At 50.9% G+C, this 20798-nt stretch overlaps 1 protein-coding gene across 4 annotated transcripts in view; it reads right to left on the bottom strand.

Moving 5' to 3' along the window:
* The window catches only part of WHRN (whirlin), a 54804-nt gene that overhangs the window by 17071 nt on the left and 16935 nt on the right, over window positions 1–20798 (bottom strand). For 3 of the 4 annotated variants that reach the window (XM_055792250.1, XM_055792255.1, XM_055792270.1), the window contains exons 2-3: window positions 20368–20583; window positions 8534–8659 (exon numbers count right to left, since the gene is read on the bottom strand). In XM_055792250.1, coding sequence (XP_055648225.1) covers window positions 8534–8659; window positions 20368–20583 — 342 coding nt within the window. The remainder of the gene's footprint in view (window positions 1–8533; window positions 8660–20367; window positions 20584–20798) is intronic. The other variant, XM_055792263.1, reaches the window with a different exon arrangement.

The following is a 20798-nucleotide window of genomic DNA, read 5'->3' as shown; positions in this document are numbered from 1 at the left end:
CAAGGAGGGTCTGGCTCTTGCCATCCAGCTCAGCACTCACAAGCAGCCCTCCCTTCACCTGCCCCACAGTGGTGATCCAGCTCGGTTAACGGAGCTGGCTGAAACTCACGGCTGCTTCTTGCAGGGCTGAGTTTCTGCTGCTTCAGCTCTTTCACCCAGCCCCCACCCCACCATGGCTGCAGGATCAGGCAGCTGCTCCGGGGTGGCAGGAAGCCCCAGGACTGTCCTGGGCTGGTGGGTGGCCGCCACGGCAGCAGAGAGGTGGCATGGCCTCAGAGCAGCAGAAACCTCCAGGAGCACTTCACTTGCTCCAGCCTGCTTTCCAGAGGAGGGCAGAAGAAATCCTCCAAATCCACTGCACGGCACTTGTGCAAATAGGTATGCTCGGGCTATTTAAGGGATTACAGAGGTTCTGTATGCCAAGGAGCCATGAGGTTTCTCATTATTGCCAGCATTGCCAGAGCTTCTGAATGCCAAGGAGCCATGGCAGCTTCCCTCCCTGCCCACTGCAGGCCACGGAGGGTCATATATGGAGACCTGTGTGCTCCTCTGACCTTGCAAAAATAGATGCAGAGGGAGAGATGGCACATACTGCTTCTCCCTGAGAAGCAATAAAGAGATGCAAAGGAACAGGAGAACCTGGGAGCTGGTTACTGAACATCCAGAAGTTGAGGAGGAAAATCCTAAGACGCCCGCAGCAGCAGTGTGAGAGCGAGCCCAGGAGGGAGTCGAGATCTGCCAGCAACACTCAACTGTTGGGGTTAGTTCAGACTAGAAGTGTCAGAAGGGGTCGGTAAAGGTGCTTTGAAGAACTAGGCAGGACTTTGCCACTGGCCGAGATGTGGCTGATGCCTCTTCAATGACCAGAGAGGACACAGGCGAAAGACTACAACCAATAACTCATGGACCACCTTGCTCAGGGTGCAGCTGTGAGAACGATCGAGTAAGCCTGCAACAAAAACACATGATGGCAAACTTAAGAACCATATCAAGAATAGCTTTAAAACTAGCGTAATGGCAATATCCAAGCAAACGTGTGCCCTTGCTGTGAGCGCATTCCCTGGTCACGTCTCTGCCTGCCCAGCACAGAGATGCAGAGAGAAAAGTTCCAGAAGAGGGAAACAAGAATGATTAGTGGTAGATGAAGGTGCTTGTGAAAGGACAGATCAAAAAGATTAGGCCTGTTAAATTTAGAGAAGAGATAATGTGTGGGGAGCTTGACGGAGCTATACAAAATAATGCTGGCAATAATGAGAAACCAGAGAAGGGCTCCTGTTTACCCTTCACTCTGATGAAAGGACAGAGTATGCTCAGTGAGGCTGGAAGGATGCTCCGAGTGGCACTGACAGGAGAAAAGGACCTGGAGCCAGAGCACCACAGAATCCTGTAATTGTTTAGGCTGGAAAAGACCTTTAAGATCATCGAGGCCAGACGCAGCTTGGATGCAGCAGAGCTTGGTTCTGCGTTCAGCTCTGTCCAGTGACCTTGAGCAGATTTGCCTCATTCTTCTGGGGACAGTTCGTTCCTCTGGGACACACAGAGGGGCTGGTGGATAGCCAGGGCTGTGGCAGCACAGGACAGTTGAAGCCCCTACCAACACCACTGTCAGGGTCCCCAACTTCCATCTTCACGTGGGTCAGCCGATGCCCTCTGTTTGCTGTCTTCATAACTGCTGTTAATGGGGCAGCTGCACAACTAATGAAGCAAAAGAGGTGACGCAGATAAGAGATAAACCCACAGTCCTACGGCCAGCCAGGAAGGCAGCTGACACCTTCAAGCTGGGCTGATGCAAGCCCGCAGCTCAAAGGGAATAGTGACACATGCGTTATAACAGCCACTGCAAGGCTCTGGTGGTGGCACGGGCCAGGTCCTGCTGCACCATCTTCTGCTTTGGTCCCGGTAAGACCCTTAAAGCAGCAGGTCCTGCAGAGCCACCTGCTCTTGGCTGGCCTTTCCCTCCTCTGACATTCTCTGGGCAAGGACAAGAGACAGCACGAGGCACAGGTCGGACTTGGCAGGTCACGACCAGGGGATGGCCCTTTGCACCAGCTGGCTGGAAGGGAGAGAGTGCAGGGCAGAGCTGGGTCAGGGTGGGACACTCACACTGACCCCAGCAGACTGCCAAAATCACGTGCCAGGGATGTGAAACTTCCTTGGTTTGAAAGAAAGGACAGCCTGGAACCAGCCTCACCTCTGTGAACCAGCTGCAGAAAGAGCCAGAGGCAGCCAGCTCCACAGAGACCAGGAGACAAGGAAGGAGGGAGGGAGCCCAAGGAAAGGCAAATGACACAGATGACCACGTTCCCAACCATCAGACTCCACAAATATCTCAGGTTCCCTTCAAGCTCTGTCAGCTTTAAACCAACAATTAGAAAATTGCTGAGCACCGACGTAACAGAAAGGGAAAATTATGCAAGTGGCTGAACTGCCAAGAGAAACAGACATTCAGGTGTAATGAGTATCATCTCTCAGGTCCTTCTAATTCACTGGGCAAACCAATGGAGTGGATTTTGCTGCTAAAATAAGGAGCACTGGGCTCACTGCGGCACCACCAAAACAATGAAAATCCAAATTCGATTGGATAGTTTTATTGCAATTATGAAACTGTAACAGTTTTCTGCATCAGGGATTAAACTGTCATGATTTTTCTGTTCAAGATGGTTATACAGATTTAATAACCTTTCTTCAGTTTCTCCTTTCAAGAGTGGACCAAAAGAAACCTTGCCATATCACGGAGGTCAGAGGGGCCCTGGACAAGCTACTTCACCTGCATCTGTCCTTAATTTCTGCCTCAATATTTATTCAAAGTCCTTCATGGTTCTCTGGTCTCTTGTGCTCCATTAAGTAGAGTGCCCAGCACCAGACCACCTCTGTTTGGGGCTGCCGGAGTATTAACACTGTGTGAGAACAACTAGTCACAAAATACTTGGGTAACTTTGAGCACCTCGTGCAGGGGGGAAAAAAGACCTTGCAGAAATAATTGCTGGTGAAGGGCAGATAAGGGAATCACCGGACAGCCCAAATGTCTGCAAATCAGCCTATCTTGATGATAGGCTCTTATTAGAGCTGGAAAGGAATTTTTGCTAATTAACGTAGATAATTATTATTTTTTTCCTCCAAAAGTCGAGGACAACTGGGAAGGTAACAAAAGACTGCAGCGACGCAGAAGAACCATCTTTTAAACCAAACATTGACGCTGGCAAATTATTTGCTGTATGCACAGCTCCAAACCAGCACAGAATAAAAGAATTAATAATAAGACACAAAAAAAAAGTTATAACAAAACATACAAAAATTATTACCCTGGATATTTCAGGAACAAGTTTTCAGTTGCGCTCAGTTAATGGTGGGTGGACACAACAGGACCTGCTAAGTGCCTGATCATTTCTGAAAATGGAATTATTCTCATTTCTTAGGGAAAAACCTACCCTGAAAAGCAGGGGCTGAACACGATATGCAAAAGGTGGCAGCCTGCGGACAAGAAACAGAGTTCAGGAATATCACACCTCAGTGATGAGCTTGCCTTCTCTTCCTTATGACAGAGTAACATGGGAAAGGGAGGTGCAGTCAAGAGAAACTAAATGGGCTTAAGACAAGGGTTCTGAGCACTCAAGTCTCTTAAAAATAATCAAAATTGGCTCTGGGAGAAATTCAGTCACACAGATATAAAAATAGGTGAGAGATTTTAAACATGAGTTAATGTTAAATGACACCAAATTGAGCTGGGAATAACAGGGCTAATAGGATGCCAAATGGTTTGGCACTAGCACTAGTCTTATTTAATGCCACTAATGTGCTAGAAGAGAGGTTAAATTACACTTGTGGATACCACTGAAGTAGAAGGAGTCTCTCTCCAGCACACATAATTACCAAAAGCAGACCTTAAGAAATTAAAAATACGGGTAGGAAAAAGCATGAATCGATTTGGAAACAATCAAATTAAGATCCGCAGAAAAATAAGGGAGGTACTCAGCTTCCCCAGGAGCGAAACGGGTCGGGGCAGATGATCAGTGTCCGACGAGGCCAACACAGCCTGCTGGAAGGATCAGAGATGGATTTGAGAGCAAGGGAAGGGAACAGCAGGTGCCCAGTGCTGTCTGAAAACGTGTTCTTTTCCCCAAACACCTTGCAATACAAAGACGAGGAACAAAGCAGACGCTGACTGGAAATGGAAGCATACAGGGCAGGAGATCGCCTCTTGGAGCAGGCGGTGATTTCGGCACAGCTGCAGGGAGGGCTCTGGTCGCCTCCCAGCAGAGGAGCAATTTAAGTAACGTCTGTCCCCATAAAGGTGGCATTGCTTGAAGGACTGCTGCACGGTGCTTCCAGTGGAAAGGTGACATCTTGTGCAGCACAACCATGCGCCCCCCCCTGGAATTTCTCACTACACAGATTATTCCCCAGACTCCAAGAGAGCCACAAAGCATTTTTTAATTTTTTTCTTTTTCAGTATCCTTCTCTACATGCAGACCTCAAAATACAAGCCAGTTTTCAAGAGGCAGCTTCATGACTGCTCCTGATGACGTAAAATCATTCACCTCTTCTTATTTATAGTTTCTCTTTTTCTTTCCTTCTCTTGTATATGGATGTACACGGATTGTGGTAGCATCTTTTTACTTCGGCTTTCAGGCTGGGAACACAATATTGAGTTGTTTGTTCAAAGAAAGCTACTTGAAATCTGCTATTTCTGATCTGAAGGTCAAGGAGAGAAAAAGAAAGTGGCTTAAAAAAACCCTGACAAAATACACTATCAGAAAAAATGACTGAGGAAGAAATTGGGATGAGCAGAGCTACGAATGGCAGCTGAACAAGCTCAGCTCCTGTACGGCATCGCTGCAAACGTCACGCAGGAGGCAGGAAGGACAGAAGCTGAAAGCAAACAAGACTGGCTCACGTTCCTCCTTTGCAGTCCTCTGCTCACCTGCACCTTTTCAGTCTGAGAACTTTACATCGAGGCAGCCTATTTTAAAACGTGCCAAGGAACACGTTGTCAGAAGTTTCACGAATGAATAAACATAAAGACCACCAAGGCCAAGAGTATGAATATTTAATTATTGACTGACTGCAGTGATCCAGCCTGTTTTCTGCTGGCACCTGCAGAGCACTCTGCCTCGTGGCCATGGAGCCAGAGGGAGCAGAGCAGCAGTACCCAAACCGGCATCAGCAGGGCTGGATCTCCTCTGGGACTCTCAGCTCCTCTGGGACCACGGCCCCTGTTTGGGTAGCAGGTAAAAGCCAGCTTGGCTTTTGGGCCCAAGATAAACTTCCTTGGTTTTGACTGGCTTTCAATACCATGCTGTTCACCCTTTAATAAAAATTTAAAGGAAGTGTAAAATGTGTTATTAGAACATTCGAAAATTCTGATTTGGTGCCACAGATGCAAGAAGGTTTTACCTAAAATGAAAAATCTGGCAGAATCAACTCACACAGTTCTGGCAACGAATTCAGTGCAAGCAGCAAAACCCACAGAAGTATTTGCTGCCTGGGAAGTCAGCAGGAACCTTCCCGTGGACCCGACAAGGCTGGGTTGCGCCCACATTGAAAAAATCCACAATTTTTCTATTTTAGAGAGCAACGAGTCGCCTGGAAATCACATTTACCTGTCAGCTCTTCCCTCTTCAGGATATTGCAACCCTTCCACCACCACCTGGAGCAGCGCAGGGAGCGTGGGGATGCAATCTACACCCTACCGTGTCTAACAGCAGGACATAAAAGGCCTTTCTTTATCTCCAAACCTCCAAGCAGTTCTAAATTTACAGCCTGCAGCATACACAAATCAGGGTGGGAAGTGTCTGTGCGTATCTGAAATCACATAAAGCCTGACATTCAGGAAAGCATCGGCCTGCTGGCGTGCACAAATCAGTTACTAGAAAACAGAACAGCAAGGAGAGAGAGATATAAAGAATCAATAAGCAGAGGCTCTGGTGTGCAAACAGTTGTGGTGGCACAGGCACCCGGCTCCGCAGGGACGGAGGGGAGCAGCACGCACCACTTTGTGTGCTTTACTACAGCGTGTGCGCAATTGTTGTCTTGCCTTCCTGGCAGGTATGAAATGAGAGGTGGCAGGGTAAAGCTGTGCGTTGTGTAAATGCTGCTGTGACTTCTCCTACGTGTGCGAGACTGCAGTGTGACATTAGGTGTGCTGAGCTGACCAGCACCTGGACTGACCCAAGAAACGCGGCAGTTTTCCCTGTGCAGTGAAGAGAGGGATTTGGAGCAGCGTGGAAGCACTTAACGTGAAACAAACAGAAAGAACCGTAGGAAAACAATGCAACTTCTTTTCCTGCCTTTAATCCTCCAGGCTTCTGGTGTTTGTGAGATGGAGTCTGACACTCCGGCACAGGGTCAGCAGGGAACGAACAGGCTTGCTTCAGACGGCGGGTCCTCTGACTCAGCAAAGTCATCCGTGTGACGCCCGGGGCAGCTCCAGCCAGTCCCTCTCTTTCCAGCTCTATTAGGTAGGAACAAATTGTCCTGCGCCTCTTATCATCTGTCCTGAAACCCTCGTGTCCCAGAGCATTGTCTCTGCTGCCTCCTACCACCACCTTGCACCCCTGACCAAGCACGGGCTGACAGCCTGGGGGACGGCTGCGTGCCCTGGTGGGGTGTGCAGGCACAGCAGCTGCGAGGTGGGCAGCACAGGGGGCATGTACACCCTGCGAGAGGATGGTCTGCAGGGAGTTCCCAGCAGCAGCTCTCACTTCTTGCTGCCCTGAGAAATACTCAGCCACCTCCCTAGGATGCTCCCACAGCTCTTCGTCCCTAGTGCCCAAATGACCCTCTCATATGGCAGAGTCCAAAACCCCTTTTTCCCTGCTAAGGACCTGAGAGAGTGACAAAAGCTTGGACTGACCCAAACCCTCAAGTTCAGCATTTACATTCTATGGCAAAAAGAGCCAGCAGTGAAAAACAGGAGCCTGCAGCAGCCAGTTAAGTTCAGCAGTGGCTGCGTTACCCCCATAAATGTCTCCTTGTCTATAAGGGCAGCCCTGCTCGACCTCAGTGCCCAGTTAGATGCAATATTTTGTGCCACAGCAACTTGAGGGACAGGACTGCATCTGCCCCAGCCCGAATCACAGCCCTCTCCACCCGACTGTCCAACCCACTCCATGCTACCAGCCTCAACAGATTTAAGTGACTTTATGACGCCACCAGAGCAAAGCTGAAGGCTTAGCCCTAAACTCTCCAGGGCCGACCAATGGAGAAATGTTATCACTCCACAATACAGAGAGGGGATCAGGGCGGATTACCCCTCGATCCACAGCAGTCCAGCACTATTTTCAGCGGACAGAGAGAACATTAGGGAGTTTAACATCCATTGAGTCTTGATCGACACAAGGAGCAGTGAAAGAACTGTCCCTCAGAGCCCATGGGATTGCACTGGAGGAAGCAAAAGGGCACAATGTGATTCCAGGGAGTTGGATCATTCAAAGAGAAAAAACACATCAGAAAAGAAACCCTGAGTGATGAAACAAAATGCTACAGCCTGAGGAGTTTATGCTCCATTCACGAGGAGCACAGAGATACACCCAAAGTCCAATGGCTTCTTTTTCAACTTATTTTACTGGTGAACACCCTAGAACACATAACATTTTAACCCCAAATGCCCCTTCCAAGAACAGCTGAGGTCCCAGGGTGTCCCATCCTGTTCTCAGGAAGACTGGAGGAGCTCGGAGGTGATTTTTGTGCATGTGTACATGGTGGGATGAAAGAGATGTAGGATCTCGCTTTCCAAGAGGTCTGCAGCAAAACTGTAGCCAGCTCTGGACCAGCGCAGCCTCAGCAGGGCCCAGCCAAACCACAGAGCATCCTTTAGGAACCTGTTTGACTACGGAGGAAGCCTGATGTTGCTGGAGGTCACACCAAGTTAAGCTGCTGATAGATCAGCTCTGCTCTGAGGGTGATCCTGCTGTTTCTGCCTGTTAAGACACGATCCTTGTGAACGCCAGTGCTGCCGGAGGAAACTAGCAGGCACCTGCTCCCACCTCAGCCAGCCTGTCCGCCTCTCATCACAGCATTTAAACCATTCCTTGCAGGCAGGCTAAGAGCACCTTGTGCAAAACACTACCTCCAAACATAATGGATTTGGATGCCAGACGCAGGAACAGGGCACAGGACCAGGATCTTTAATAGGAAACTCTCCCCTGCCAGCTCAGGGAGGTGAGAGTGACTTTCTTCACCTGCCAGGTCGGGGCTGCACTTTTAGATATCTACACCAAACCATCCCCAGGCTCTCTCAAAGGGGAGAAATCAGGCGTGGGGGCGTGCTAAGGCAGAAAGCAAGTACAACCTACTGCAGAAACTGTAAGACTGCATTTTTCTCTTCACAACCACCTCGCTCCCCCTAAGCTTAGTATCCAAAACGCCCAAATAACATGCCCTGAAAAGCCATCACTGACCTTTCCACTGAGAGCTCGGCTTGAGCCAGGGGCAGAGGGATAGGAACAGCCACAGTTACATGCCGACGTGGCTCTGCAGCCCCAGCGTGTGAAGCTCTACTTCCCACCCCAGCCCACTCTGGGGTCACTCGTACCTTTAAGCCAGTGCTCTCTGCTTCAGAGCCTTTATCTACACCAGTGATGTAGATGCCCAGGGAATATTCTGCCCCTCCTCGGATCATAAGGCCCAGGGATTTCCCTTCATTCAGGACCAGATGCACCTGCAGAGGAATAGGAACAGTCATTTATGTGGCATCTGAGCGCTGCACAAAGGTGGTGGCAGCTCCACGCTTCTGACAGCAGTCACGTCCCTGCTGCTGCCACCAGCTCTCCCACCACTCCCCTAGCGAGGGGCACACACCCTGGGACAGAGCCCCTTCTGGAGATGCCTCTAGACAACCCTGGACAGAGCTCTAAACCAGCGCTGTCCCCTCCTGCAGCAATGCAGAGGCGGGAGAAGTGCAGGTTTAGCTGTGGCTCCCCAGGCTTGTCTGTCTCCCCGTGCCTAAAACAGCCAGTGCTGGCTGTGGCTCGAAGGATGCTTTAGATACACAGCCTGTGGGGTGGGCAATGCCCCCTGCATCCCCAGAGAGCAGCACAGCTACCCGCAGGCACAGGGTGGGGGACAGGCAGGGTAATTCTTCCAAGAGGGGCATTTTCCAGTGAAGCGTGGAAAACATGCAACGTCCGTGATTTGGGTTTGTTTTGTCTTTTCCTGTTTTTCAATAATTTAGAGGCTCAGGTGGAGTGAGAGGGCAGATCACGTTGAGAAAGTGTGGAAGTTTGGCTCTTTGAAAGGAAAACTCGGAAGAAGAGAGAAAGATGGAATGCCATCCAGTAGCCAGACGACAAATCCAGAAGTAAAGCACTGGCACGGAAGGAGGTTAATGCCTCAAGTGGAGCAAGTAATGTTATTTCAGGAGAGGTGTGGGCCTCAGGAAAGGAGACACAGCTTAGGCAAGGGCTGAGAGACCATTCTGCAGGTTGGAGTCCAGCTAACGTATCGGCCAGACGAGGGACTGCCAGAGCTCTGCTGGATACTGCCCTTCTCCTCCTGTCTGTCCTAGAGAAAACCAGCCTCCAGGCGTCAGCAACTAACAACATAACTAAAAAAAGCAAGCTACAGGTTTCACTCCAGTTTATGGAAAACGCTGCCAGGGGTCCAGACAGCTGCTGTTAAGCTCTTCAGCCGAGGGCTAGGCTGCTCAGGCCCATTGCACCTCCCCTGGCACCGGCCCCAGGTGTCGCAGGGTGACAAAGCACCACCCAAGGGGCCCTTCTGCTCCTGTTCTGCAGTCCTCAGAACCATGAGGAGGAAACGGTGCAGGCGAAGAGAGAGGCGGGATGCACGGCAAGCTGGAACGCAGGGCAGCTGTGCCCACACTGTGTCCCCTGCCCAGACGGGGCAGCTCCAGCGGCATAGAGGTGGTGGGGGGAACACAGGAGGGAAATGCCAGCTCTAGAGGACCGAGAGGGTCCGGCTACGTGAGGGGCAGCGCACATGGCCTGGGAGGATTACACCCATAAAACGGAGGAGGAGTTGCTGGCAGTTTCAGCTCTCTGCTTCCCCAGGTGTATCGCTGGGGGTAGACAGGCAGCTGAGAGAAACCCCCAGAGCACCACGGGCACTGACGGCAGCGGTGCCAGTCCGCACGGGCTGTGAACGTCCCCCCCTCTGCCTACCCGTGCCCTGTGCACACGCGTGATGGCCCAGCAGTTACCCACACCCACCCTCACGGGGAACCCAGCTCCATTGCTGCCCTTCTTTTATGCAGTGGTGACTGCAAGGGGCCACCCTGGGCACGCTCCCCTCAGGACAGGGGACAGAGAACAAGCAACAAGACAACACAGAGGCACAGGCTGCAGTGGGGAAAGACCCCGAGGCAGCACAGGCTGCTCCTCACCCACCTCCACCAGCCCCGTCACGGCTCTGCACGGATGGCAGCGTCCCAGGACACCCCACCCCGGCACCTCGCCTGCCCAAGGCACAGAAGGCACTCGGGGGCTCCCCCGCTCAGCCATGTACCTTATTATCTCTAATTAATAATACTAGGATGGATTTTCCATCTATCCTGCCCAGAACAACCAGCACATACTGCAACAGACGTTGTGTATTTTCCACAGACCTGAAGTACCCAGCAGCAGCTGGACAGCTGTTTTCCCCACCAAGCGCTGCCCGCAGGGCTGGGTTTGCAAGGCATGCCAAAGCTATTAGCCAGCTTCCCATCTGCCTTCTTCCATCCTCTCCTACTCAGAGGGCCTGATGATATATGGAACTTCAGGTGAGAATTTAGAGTGAATGAGCAAGCCTGTATTTAGCTCCCTTGAGGACTCTCAATTTAAAATGGCCTTTGTTCACTCGCTGCGTGACATTTCCTAAATGAATAACTCCAGGGCTTTTTTTCTGCTTTTGTCCCAAGTTTTAAGTCAATTCTGCAGAAAAGCAGACAGCAGGAATAAAAACAAATGAGAAAAGCCAAATTGTGTTTCACACTGATAGAAACAACCAGAAACAGACTGTTTGCGAATGGCTTTTATATTTAAAATTCTTCATTGCACTCAAAGCAAAAGCTTGTGCATTTACCTGGATGGAAAAGTCATTTCCAGCATCAAGTCACTAATTAAGCTGCCTTTCCAGAGGAAACAGCAACACGCAGGGAGTTCAGCCCAGCCTTAGAGAGGCTGGTATTGAAAACCCATTTTCTGTCTTGGTGGTGGTGCAGTAGCAAGAGAGAAACCAGCAGCAGGACATAAATCTGCCTAAGGACAATACACTGCAAAATTCTGTACTTTCTAAGAAACGGCTGCCCAAACAGTTCTTGCTTTTCTATACTGCTATCGCAGCTGGCTAGCAACTGTATTAATGCCTCATCGGCTGCACGTTTTACGGATCCGCAAGCTAAAGCTGGGGTGATCAGAAAGGGGTGACCAACACAGGCAGGCTCTCAGCACGGCACCGCTGCCCTCTGCTCCCGCGCCCCGGGAATGGCTGGACCGTGGAAAGGCCAAGAGCTGCAAGACACGAACCGCCTGTGTCAGTGTCCTTGTCCAGCACTGCACAACGCTGCCGTTCCCTGGGTTAGTCCCTCCCCTGCTTGAAAGTGCACAAAGTGCTGGAAACAATTTGAAGATTGAAGCATTGTAAAGGAAGCACATAAAGGGACCTTCATGCTTGAGGCTGGAGAAGAGAGCTGGGCATTGTCCCTACCCAACGGAGTGTTTGCCTGTCAAAGTCAAGGGCAGTTTAACCTTCTTTTTACATGAAAATGCTGCTTTGGACATAGAACGATTACTTTATAGAATATTTCACTGAGTTTCTTTTTAAAACCAGAAAAATATTCAACTTTTCCAAAGCCCTTCTGTTTTTTGCCTAACGACATTCAGGGTTTCCCTTCTACTACACCTTCTTCACCGCACCGTGGCCATACCGTCCAAAAATCCCCCGACATCAGGGAAAAATACAAGTAGCAGAAACGCAGCAAAGCGCACGCAATCACAGATCAGGGTCACAGCAGAGTAGTAACACCAACACCCTCTCTACGAGCCCTGAACAACAAATAGATGTGGCAGCACTGCACTGGGCTTGGCAACAGGAGGAGTAGCTCTGTATCAAGATATTTACATTTCCCTTTAACACCACCCTGATGGCCGGGTAAGTTGAGAAGCTGCGCTCTCCACCCGGGTATCATCAGATGGAGTAAGAGATACTCTCCCTATAAACCTGAGGTGTGGTGTGTGAGCTGGTTTGTTTACGCAGGTACCAGGCAAACTTGCGTCTTCAAGAAGCAGAAAGCGATGAGAATACAGCCCCGAGTAATCAAGGTCCAAAACACCTTCCCGCAAACCCAAAACTCCAGCTGCGTGCCAAAACCTACGCACTACTTAAAAATGTGTTGCCACCGGCAATCCCAGAAAGTTGGGCTCTAGGGTTTAATTGCATTTCTTAATCAACTAATGCCTATGCCTCTGCCAATAAACCATGTGGAAATTGCAATAGAAACTCAGGCTGCCATGAAAAGCATGGCAGCAGCAGGGGCCAGGGAAATAACCGCTCTCGGGGCACTCGGCTTATTGACCAACGGCAGATTTAGGGAACAGCTGAGAAATGAAGTGAGTGCTCGCAGGCAGGGGGCTTGGTTTGATCAGGCTGGAGAGCGAGGAGGGAGGCGGGAAGGAGGAGCAGAGAGAAGGCATCCAGGAGCCAAACGGAGAGATAAGCCGATTGCCAGGATGAAGCAGAGGCTGAGTCACTCCATGTTAAGGGCTTAGGGATAAGACGGGAGACTATTTTGCACACCATCTCCCAAGGGCTTCCTGCCTCCACGAGGCTGTCCCCAGTGCCGGGGCACACCACAGAGACAGTGTTAGGTGGGTTGGCACCATCATGCCGGATGCCCCAAGCCCAGCACTGCCCACACTCGCTGCCACCCTGCTGAGGGCACCCTTCCCACGCCGTAAGCCCACCCTCCGCACACGGTGTGGGGTGGGAAGGAGACTGCAGGATGACAGTGAAGCACAAGCCAAGCTGTGCTGTCCAAGGAGGGAGATAAACATGTCCACTATGGCCAGGCTGTTGTTTCCAGTGGTTCCCACCTCCATGACTTGCTCTTGCCACGATGAAAAGTGTCCATCCTGGGTCCCACTGGGAACAGACCCCCAGGACACCATTCCCCAGACCAAGCGCTTCTTCTTGAGCTTGTCCACTCAGGTAAGCAGGTTTGTACACATACAATTAATACTTCTGTGCAAGTCTTGTCCCAGAAGAGGGCATTTTGGTTCCATTTCCACTTTGTTTCCTCCCTCCTCAACTCTCTCCCTGTTCTACTGCCAGGCTGAAGCTCAGGGGGAGAAGCTGTAACATACCACAGGGGCTAGTTTCGGGGATAGCTGGGATCACTCCAAGCTGCTAAATGCACAGCTGTCCTGACACCATCCTAAACCAGGGCCAGCAATTAAGGCATGCAGAAGGGCAGCTATTCTGTAGGGGGAAACTGAGGATATCCAGGCAAGGTAACCCCTCCTCACCTTGCTGAGAAGGGTCCGGTATTCCCAGGCTCACAGTGGCACAGATGCTGCGCGGTCCCCACCTCCTCCCCATGCCCTACCGAGGCCGCGTCCAGCCCCAGGCTACTCCTGTGTGTACAACACAGGAGCATTTGAAAGATCAAGGTCACAAATTTAATTTCAATTTCAACACCGAAACATCTGCTGCCTCCTGTAGCAGGAAACGAAGGAAAACATGCCATCATCAGTCAGGCATTTGCTCTGAGTAGATTCTTGCATGGGATATCTTTTCTCCCGGTTTATGAAATTACCTGTTGACAGATTCGATTTTACCATTAGAAAAAGCAGTTTCAGACAAGAATGACTGCACCAGTGCAATTCAGCACACAGCTGTGAATGGCTGAGGAGGTTTCACCCATGCCGACAGCTATTTCCATGCCATTACTGCTACCACACAACAAAAAACAACACTTAAGGAGGCTCACACGGCTCATCCTCCTCCTGCCTACCACAGAAACCCCACTGACTTATGTCTAGACATCCTGCAAACGTGCGAGCACAGCTCACAGGAACACAGAGCCAGCTCACGACCCATTAACCGAGGTCCTGGGAGCAGCAGTCACAGCTGCTAGAGGTGCCAGATCCATCAGAGCTGCCTCTAATACCAACCCCACTTCCAGGCCAGGCTTTGCAAGGCTGTGCCAGTGACTGCAGCCACAGCTGCCCTGGCAGCCATCTCTGAGCATGTTTAATAGTAGCGCAGCTCCAGGGCTGCCTCTGGCTACGCAGCAGGAGCATGTGGGGCGCCGATTTGCAAACAGGTTCTTGTAGGAGGTGTGTGCCGGGACAGCGAGCATCTCCCACGGCTGAGAGGTGGCACTCGGAGCAGAGGGACAAGCAGGCAACAACAGAAGCAGCACAGGACAGCCTCTAAACCAAGCCCGCTGCCCCGGGGCCAGATCCCCGCTCTCAGCCCAGCGGTGCTGCCCAGCTCTCACCCACGCTGCTGAGCCCACCGGCTGCCCCTCCCCACCCCCCGGGGCACCGCTCGACTTGCCCAGCACAATTACTGCTTCTGGGGGCTTTTCTGCTAAAGTGCCTGAAATAATGAAGAGATGGCACTGCCACCCACCAGCGTGGGGTGAGCTGAGGTCTGACCCAAGGGGTGTTTCGGGGTAAGTCTGCTGGGACAGTGCTACAGGCCACCCAAGGCAGGAGGACCCCTTTAATCCCTGGGGAGCTGGGGAACCAGTGGCTCACGTCACATACTCCAGTCACCACAGGGAACTAACCACATACCCCTGGAGCAGCCTGGATATGCTTCCAGCTGTAAACCAAAGCAAACCCCAGCAAGGTCAGAGCAAGCAAGCAGTGAGAGACGTGGGGAGCTGTATCAATTCTCACTGAAAATATCATTACAATTTAATAGAAAGAAATCCTTCCTTATCTCTCCTGCATCTCTTATCCTTCATGCTCAAGTAGTCACCATTAGTGTCTCAAGCATTTGAGCCATGCAATGTTATCACAGATATATTTTTTCTTTTTGTTTTTTAACAATTACAGCTACTTTTGGATACAGAACTGCCTGAAGGCAAAGAGATGCTCACACTCTCTTTTTTATGTGTATTTTCTTTCTTCTGCTGCATCAAAAGCTTAAAGGAATAAGCAGCTCCCCTGGCAATAAGCACATTAGAGCAACGATTCAGCTGATGAAATGGCGTTTCTCAGAGAATTAGCAGTCCGACACTTGCAGAGCATTTTGCACAGTTAGTCTTCCTCCCAGCTCAGCAGCACCTATGAGTTTTTGCAGGCTGACGGTTTCCAAAGTGCTTTTAATGAAATAAGCTGTTGATCCCAGAAGTATATCAGTGACAATTCACAGCACAAATGGTCCTTGCTGTTGCAAAAAATCTAGAGGACTTAAGCCCGGACAGATCATAAAAAGTAAACTGTTCTGAAGCACAAGGTGACCACGGGAAGCAGGTCCCATCCTTCCAGCAAGCAGGCTACATCCTCTGCTGGGATTGCGCTGGGGGACTGTGACTTGCTGCTGTGTCTGTCCTGGAGACAGGTGGCTCCAACAACATTTCTCCAGAACTTTGCACTAGTGCAAGCCCTTCATGTCACACTTATTGACCACCATCAATGGCTACTTCACTTAAGGGGAAGACGGGCACAGGGCTCTCACGAAACACTGCATCCATTGATTACAACCACAGGGAAGGCTGCCCTTACTGCAGGAAACTAATAGTAGCAAAACTTAGGAAATACGGCCATCTGTTTTTATGTTACCTGCCACAGACAACACAGACACGGAAAGCATAAAATTTGCAACAACTTGCACAACCACAAATGCGTACCTGCCAGCACCTCCATCATCTCGACATTCCCTTTAATTCTTGCATCCCTTCTTGTGCCTTTTCATGAGATATCATTTGTGTTAGGTCAGGTCTACAATGAATAATCGGCCCAGATCTTAGCATTCACCTCCTGCTCATCCACACAGAACAGCCTCTGACCCAGGCTTGGTGCAAGCTGGATTTTGGCCCAGAACCACTGACTGGAACAAGATGGTGAAAGCAAAGCCAGTGGACAGCTGACAGTCCACCCATAACCTCCCAAATCCCCGTCACTGCTTCTTCCACAGCTGACAGTGAAGGAATCCCACTGTCTACACAAAAACACAATTCAAAGCCACGGGCAAGGAATGTGCCAGCACTGGGACAGCAGCATTGGCTGCCTTCTGCGCTGAATCCGCACTGCAGCAAAGCTACCCAAGGAGGTCAGACTGACCCGCCAGCTGAAAGCCCAACCGCCCTGGCTGCACACCAGCCCACCTGCCCCACGCCTGCAGCCCACCGCCCACGTGCCCCTCCAGGAAGGTACGCAGCTGTGCACCAGATCTCCCCTCCACCAGGCAGATCGGTTACACTATCACACACACGCCAACAGCAGCGGGGTTTCCATTTCAAGCCTTTTGATAACAAATGCTTCTGCCTACAGATAAGCAAACTTGTTAAACTATGCTACAAAAGCCATCCTTTCAGGCATACAGAACAGATGCGCTGGAGGAAAAGGTAGCCAGACAGGGATATCTCTATTGCCTGATGAATGTAGGATGCCTCCACCAACCTTGAATTTAACCTTGCAAAAGCTGGAAATAACCACCTTAGCTACAGCAGCGTTGCAGGCTTACTGAACTGTAGCGACGTATTAACAAACTTGCTGGTTTAGGTGGCTTCAGCCTCCTGCTGTAGGGCTGAAGGCTGATCTCTGCTGTACGTTTCCAAACGGTGCCTGTTCGAAAGCTTTTACATATGTATTCCAGGACGTTCAGATCGATTAGAAATGGGGGGGGCGCAGGGGGGCACACACCAACGAACTAATCCCCAGCCCTTCTCTCAGAATATAAAACCACCCAGAAATCAAATAGCCCATGGCAGTACCTGTCAATTCCAGTTGACTGGGCTGAATTAACCAGGGACCAGTTGCATTTATTTGCCTGATATTTGTGAACAGAATAACCCCATTTTCAACAGTTAACTCTCTCTGTGTATCTACACATAAAGAGAAAAAACTAGAGGCAGGCTGCTCCTGTGTTCTGGGACATGTTTTCATCTCTTGATGGCGCACAGCAAGTCAGGACAAAGCGGCTCAGCTAATTCATGCCCTGGAGCATGTGTTCAAACAAATGACACAGGCAGTCACACCAAATAACCCCTCTTAAATCTACTGGCCAGGTCAGGCTCTCCTCACTGCCAGGCAGCCTTTGATCATGGTGGGGCTTTCTTTCACCGTCAGCTGGCAAAGCCAGGGACCTCTGCATACAGAAGCGTCTGGGTTGCCTTGGCCATTTAAAAGTTGTAACACCCCGTAATTTTCTTTTGCTGGTCTTACAGATGGGATTCAGGAGTGGAGGTTATTGCAACGTGCATACCAAACCTTGCATGCTGACACCAACGAGCAGGACTGTCAGGAGGAGCTGAGTTTGGAGGCAGGCTCAAGGTAGTGCAAGGAGTGGAGGGGCCAGGGTCCTGTTCTGAGCAACCTTGGATCCCATCAGCACTAACAGCTACTGCTGAAAGCGCTTCTGAACTGCTGAGCCAGCAGGCTACGGAGAAAGGTACACCATGCTTGTGGTCAGCAAGGACGGAGCCGCGTTAAGACAGCAAGGAGGCAGCTTCCAGGGAGCACCAAGCTGGGCTGCAGCGAGCAGAAGGCACGCTGGAGTCTGACACAAGAAGTCAAGTCTGGAGTAGCAAAGGCAGCCAAGGGCCCCCACAGGGCTGCGCAGGGACCCCAGGAGTGCAACAACACACGGTTGATAGCTCCTGTCACAAGCATGGTAATGGGCCAGTGTGGCCCAGCGGGGCAGGAGGGGAACAGCAGAGTGACCGCTGTCACTGCTGACATGCCACGGAGGAGCAGTGCCAGGAGAAGGTTGAGCAGTGCCTGTTCTCATGTTGCCAGCACTGCCCTCCACATCAGACCTCTGTACACCCACTTCTGAGAGCTTCAGGTATCTCCTGCAACTGTCATTTTGATTCTTCCCAGGTTAACAGAGGGGCCTCCACACCCCTGCCCTGCAGTTAAAGACCATTCTCCACTACAAGCCAAAGGGCTGTCCGACTGTGTGAAGCAGCACCAAGGAATGGAAAAAGCAAGCTCAGATTTTGGAAGAGCAAGGCTCTTCCACCACCCCTCACATCTGGGCAAAAGGTCCTGAAGCCATCAAGCCGCAAACTGGTAGCACCATGAAGATTGGGCATCCCACCCAAGGCTGGTAGATTTCCTCAGTGCTCTGTAAGTGCAGCGCTGACACAAAAAGGCATCACAGCAATGGCACCAGAGAAGCACAGCTCAGAACAAGGACAGCCACTTTTGTGAGCCACAGCCCCACAACCTGGCTCAGCCAGAATGGTGCCACAGTGGGCGACCTGGAGCTGGGACCCCCCCCTCACACCTTGGGAGTGTATCCAAGAGCAGCCAAGCCCAGCACGGATGCTCTTCGAAGTTTAACGTGGCCTTCATTCAACTTGGCTTCATTCCCTTCCAAAGCAGATTAAGTCACGGTAATTAAAGGTCTTTTAACTTGCAAAGTTCAGTTGGATTCATTTTCCTGTGCCCCACCTGGAAATGCCAGCCCTGACGAGCTTGGGACCAGGAGCAGCAGAGGGGAGGCTGCTTTGGTCTGATGACCGACCCATGCAGCAGCCAAGCAGCCCAGGGACAGCTCGGGCACCTGGCATCACATTTCCTTAGGGACTGAGGGAAACGGGCTGTCTGGGGCCCTGCAAGGCTCAGGCACCCGGCAGGGATGTGTACAGCTGCAGGCTTCTAAGGGGTTTGTGTCGATACACAGCAAGGACTAAAGGAACAATGTGCAGAGGAACACCTCCTACCCACAGCTTCAAAGAGTTGCTGCCTGCTGTATCAAGGTGACACTGAGTGGTAGGGGGTGGGGGACACCAGCAAGCCAGCAGTGCCTGCTTTTCTCTTTTCCTTAGAGTAAAAATAATGGGCCCTTCTCCCTTGTGGCCCACATGAATATTTCATCAGTCAACTGCCTCATCCTGTATTAATTTTTTCTCCCTCTGGCTGAGATGGGAGGCTCCAGCCTACAGATCCTTCCACAGCCTTTCCAGGAGGAGCTGAGGACATTTTGGGCATACAATCAAAGCACTAGGGACAGGCAGAGCAATCTCAGGATAACAGGATGGAAATACCTCAAGGCTCCAAGCAATTCTGTGCCTTTGGGAAGCAAGCACCCTGCTCGCTCTTATGATAGTTCTTTGATGTCCCATGAACACCGGTGAGGCAACAGCATGTCCTACGTGCACAGGACAAACAGGTTCCCTATCCATCACCACCAAGAGAGCCAGCAGAGTCTGTCCCTCCAGCCTGTGCCTCACTGCAAAGGCATCTGAGCTCTGTTCCTCTGCACCTAAAACTCTCTACATCTCCCTGGGCATGAGAAGCATGACAGAGGAAAAAAAATAAAAACCCCGAGATCAGAGATTGCAGCTTGAACATACCCTTTGCTGGCTTCACTTACTATAAGGCCTATTTGAAAGGAGGGCAGGCTCACAGTAAGAGCACTGGGAATTAGATGTGCTGATATGCTTTCCTTTCCGTTGAGATTGAGGTCCTGCTGGAGTGGCCAGCGCTGGCCTGGCACCGCCAGCTCCCCTGGGTACTGCTAAGAAAGCCATTCCTTTTCACTTGCAAGCTCCTTTTTCACTTGCCAGGGCTTTTTACACAAGCACTGCTCAGGCCCTTCCTGCCTCAGCCTGCCTCTTCCCAAATGGAAAAGGAAAATCATCCATTTTATTTTACAGCATTTTTGGAAGAGAAAAATTGGTTTCGTTCTGTTGGGTTTTTTACTTAGAGAATTCTGCCAAGAGACCCAAGAAAGCTTCACGGGAACACCTGAGGAAGGATCTGAAATGCAGGAAGAAGGGCAGTGATGTATTCTGAGATCTAGTGCTCCAAATCCACTCGCTCTCCTGAACATAACATCTATGTCAGCCTCTCAACGACCATGTTGGCAGCAGGCCTCCAGCCAAGAAAACAACCTGTTTGGGAAAAGTCTTCAAAGCAACTTCTGGTTTGACCACTCTTCCTGGCAGGACCCTCACTGCCAGACCAGTCAGCACTGGGACAACACCTTCTCTCCAGCTCAGGTTCTATTTGTGTCAGATGGGAACAAAGGCAATCCATCCCATAGGAACAGGACAGAGGGAAAGCTACAGACAGAGTGAGAAAATCAGGATCCAGTGCATCCTAAAGGAGGAACAAGCTATCCCCGTGGAGGCCGGCATCGCACAAATCAAAAGCCGAAGGGGAACGAAGAGGGTTGGCACCTACATGGTAACAGGTACTCACAGACAGGCCTGCAGGGCTGTAGCCCATCCCCCTTGCTCACCTTTTTCTCATCTCCCTCTTGCAGGAGCTGGAGGTGGCTCCTCTTCTCGCTGTCCTTGCGGAGGGAGCTGTTCTGGTGGTGTGGCAGACCTGTCGGCGGGGACACGCTCCGGCCCTGCGGGTCCACCCAGGTGTAGATGTGGTTGGTGACATAGCCCCCTGGGATGCGTCCCACCGAATGTACAGACAGGTTCAGCTTCTTGCAGCCTTTCAGTACCTGGAAGACAAGCCAAGGAGAGGAAAGAGTTAATGCCTATGGAGGGGGAAGGACAATCTGTCTTAGGACTCTAGGGTCACACGTTTTGCTCTTCCTTGAGGCTGAAAGATCTCAAGCTATTCTGCAACTAGCAACTGTATGACCGAGTTACATAAAAAGCTAGTGAAAAAGCTGGGATTCTTCTATTCTCTCCTGAACTGCAATGGTATTAAGGC

The sequence above is a fragment of the Falco peregrinus genome, chromosome 1 (assembly GCF_023634155.1).
Source record: "Falco peregrinus isolate bFalPer1 chromosome 1, bFalPer1.pri, whole genome shotgun sequence".
In the NCBI taxonomy this organism is placed as follows: domain Eukaryota; kingdom Metazoa; phylum Chordata; class Aves; order Falconiformes; family Falconidae; genus Falco; species Falco peregrinus.
Note: the sequence above shows the minus strand (reverse complement) of the source record. Positions and strands in the feature narration are given on the sequence as shown.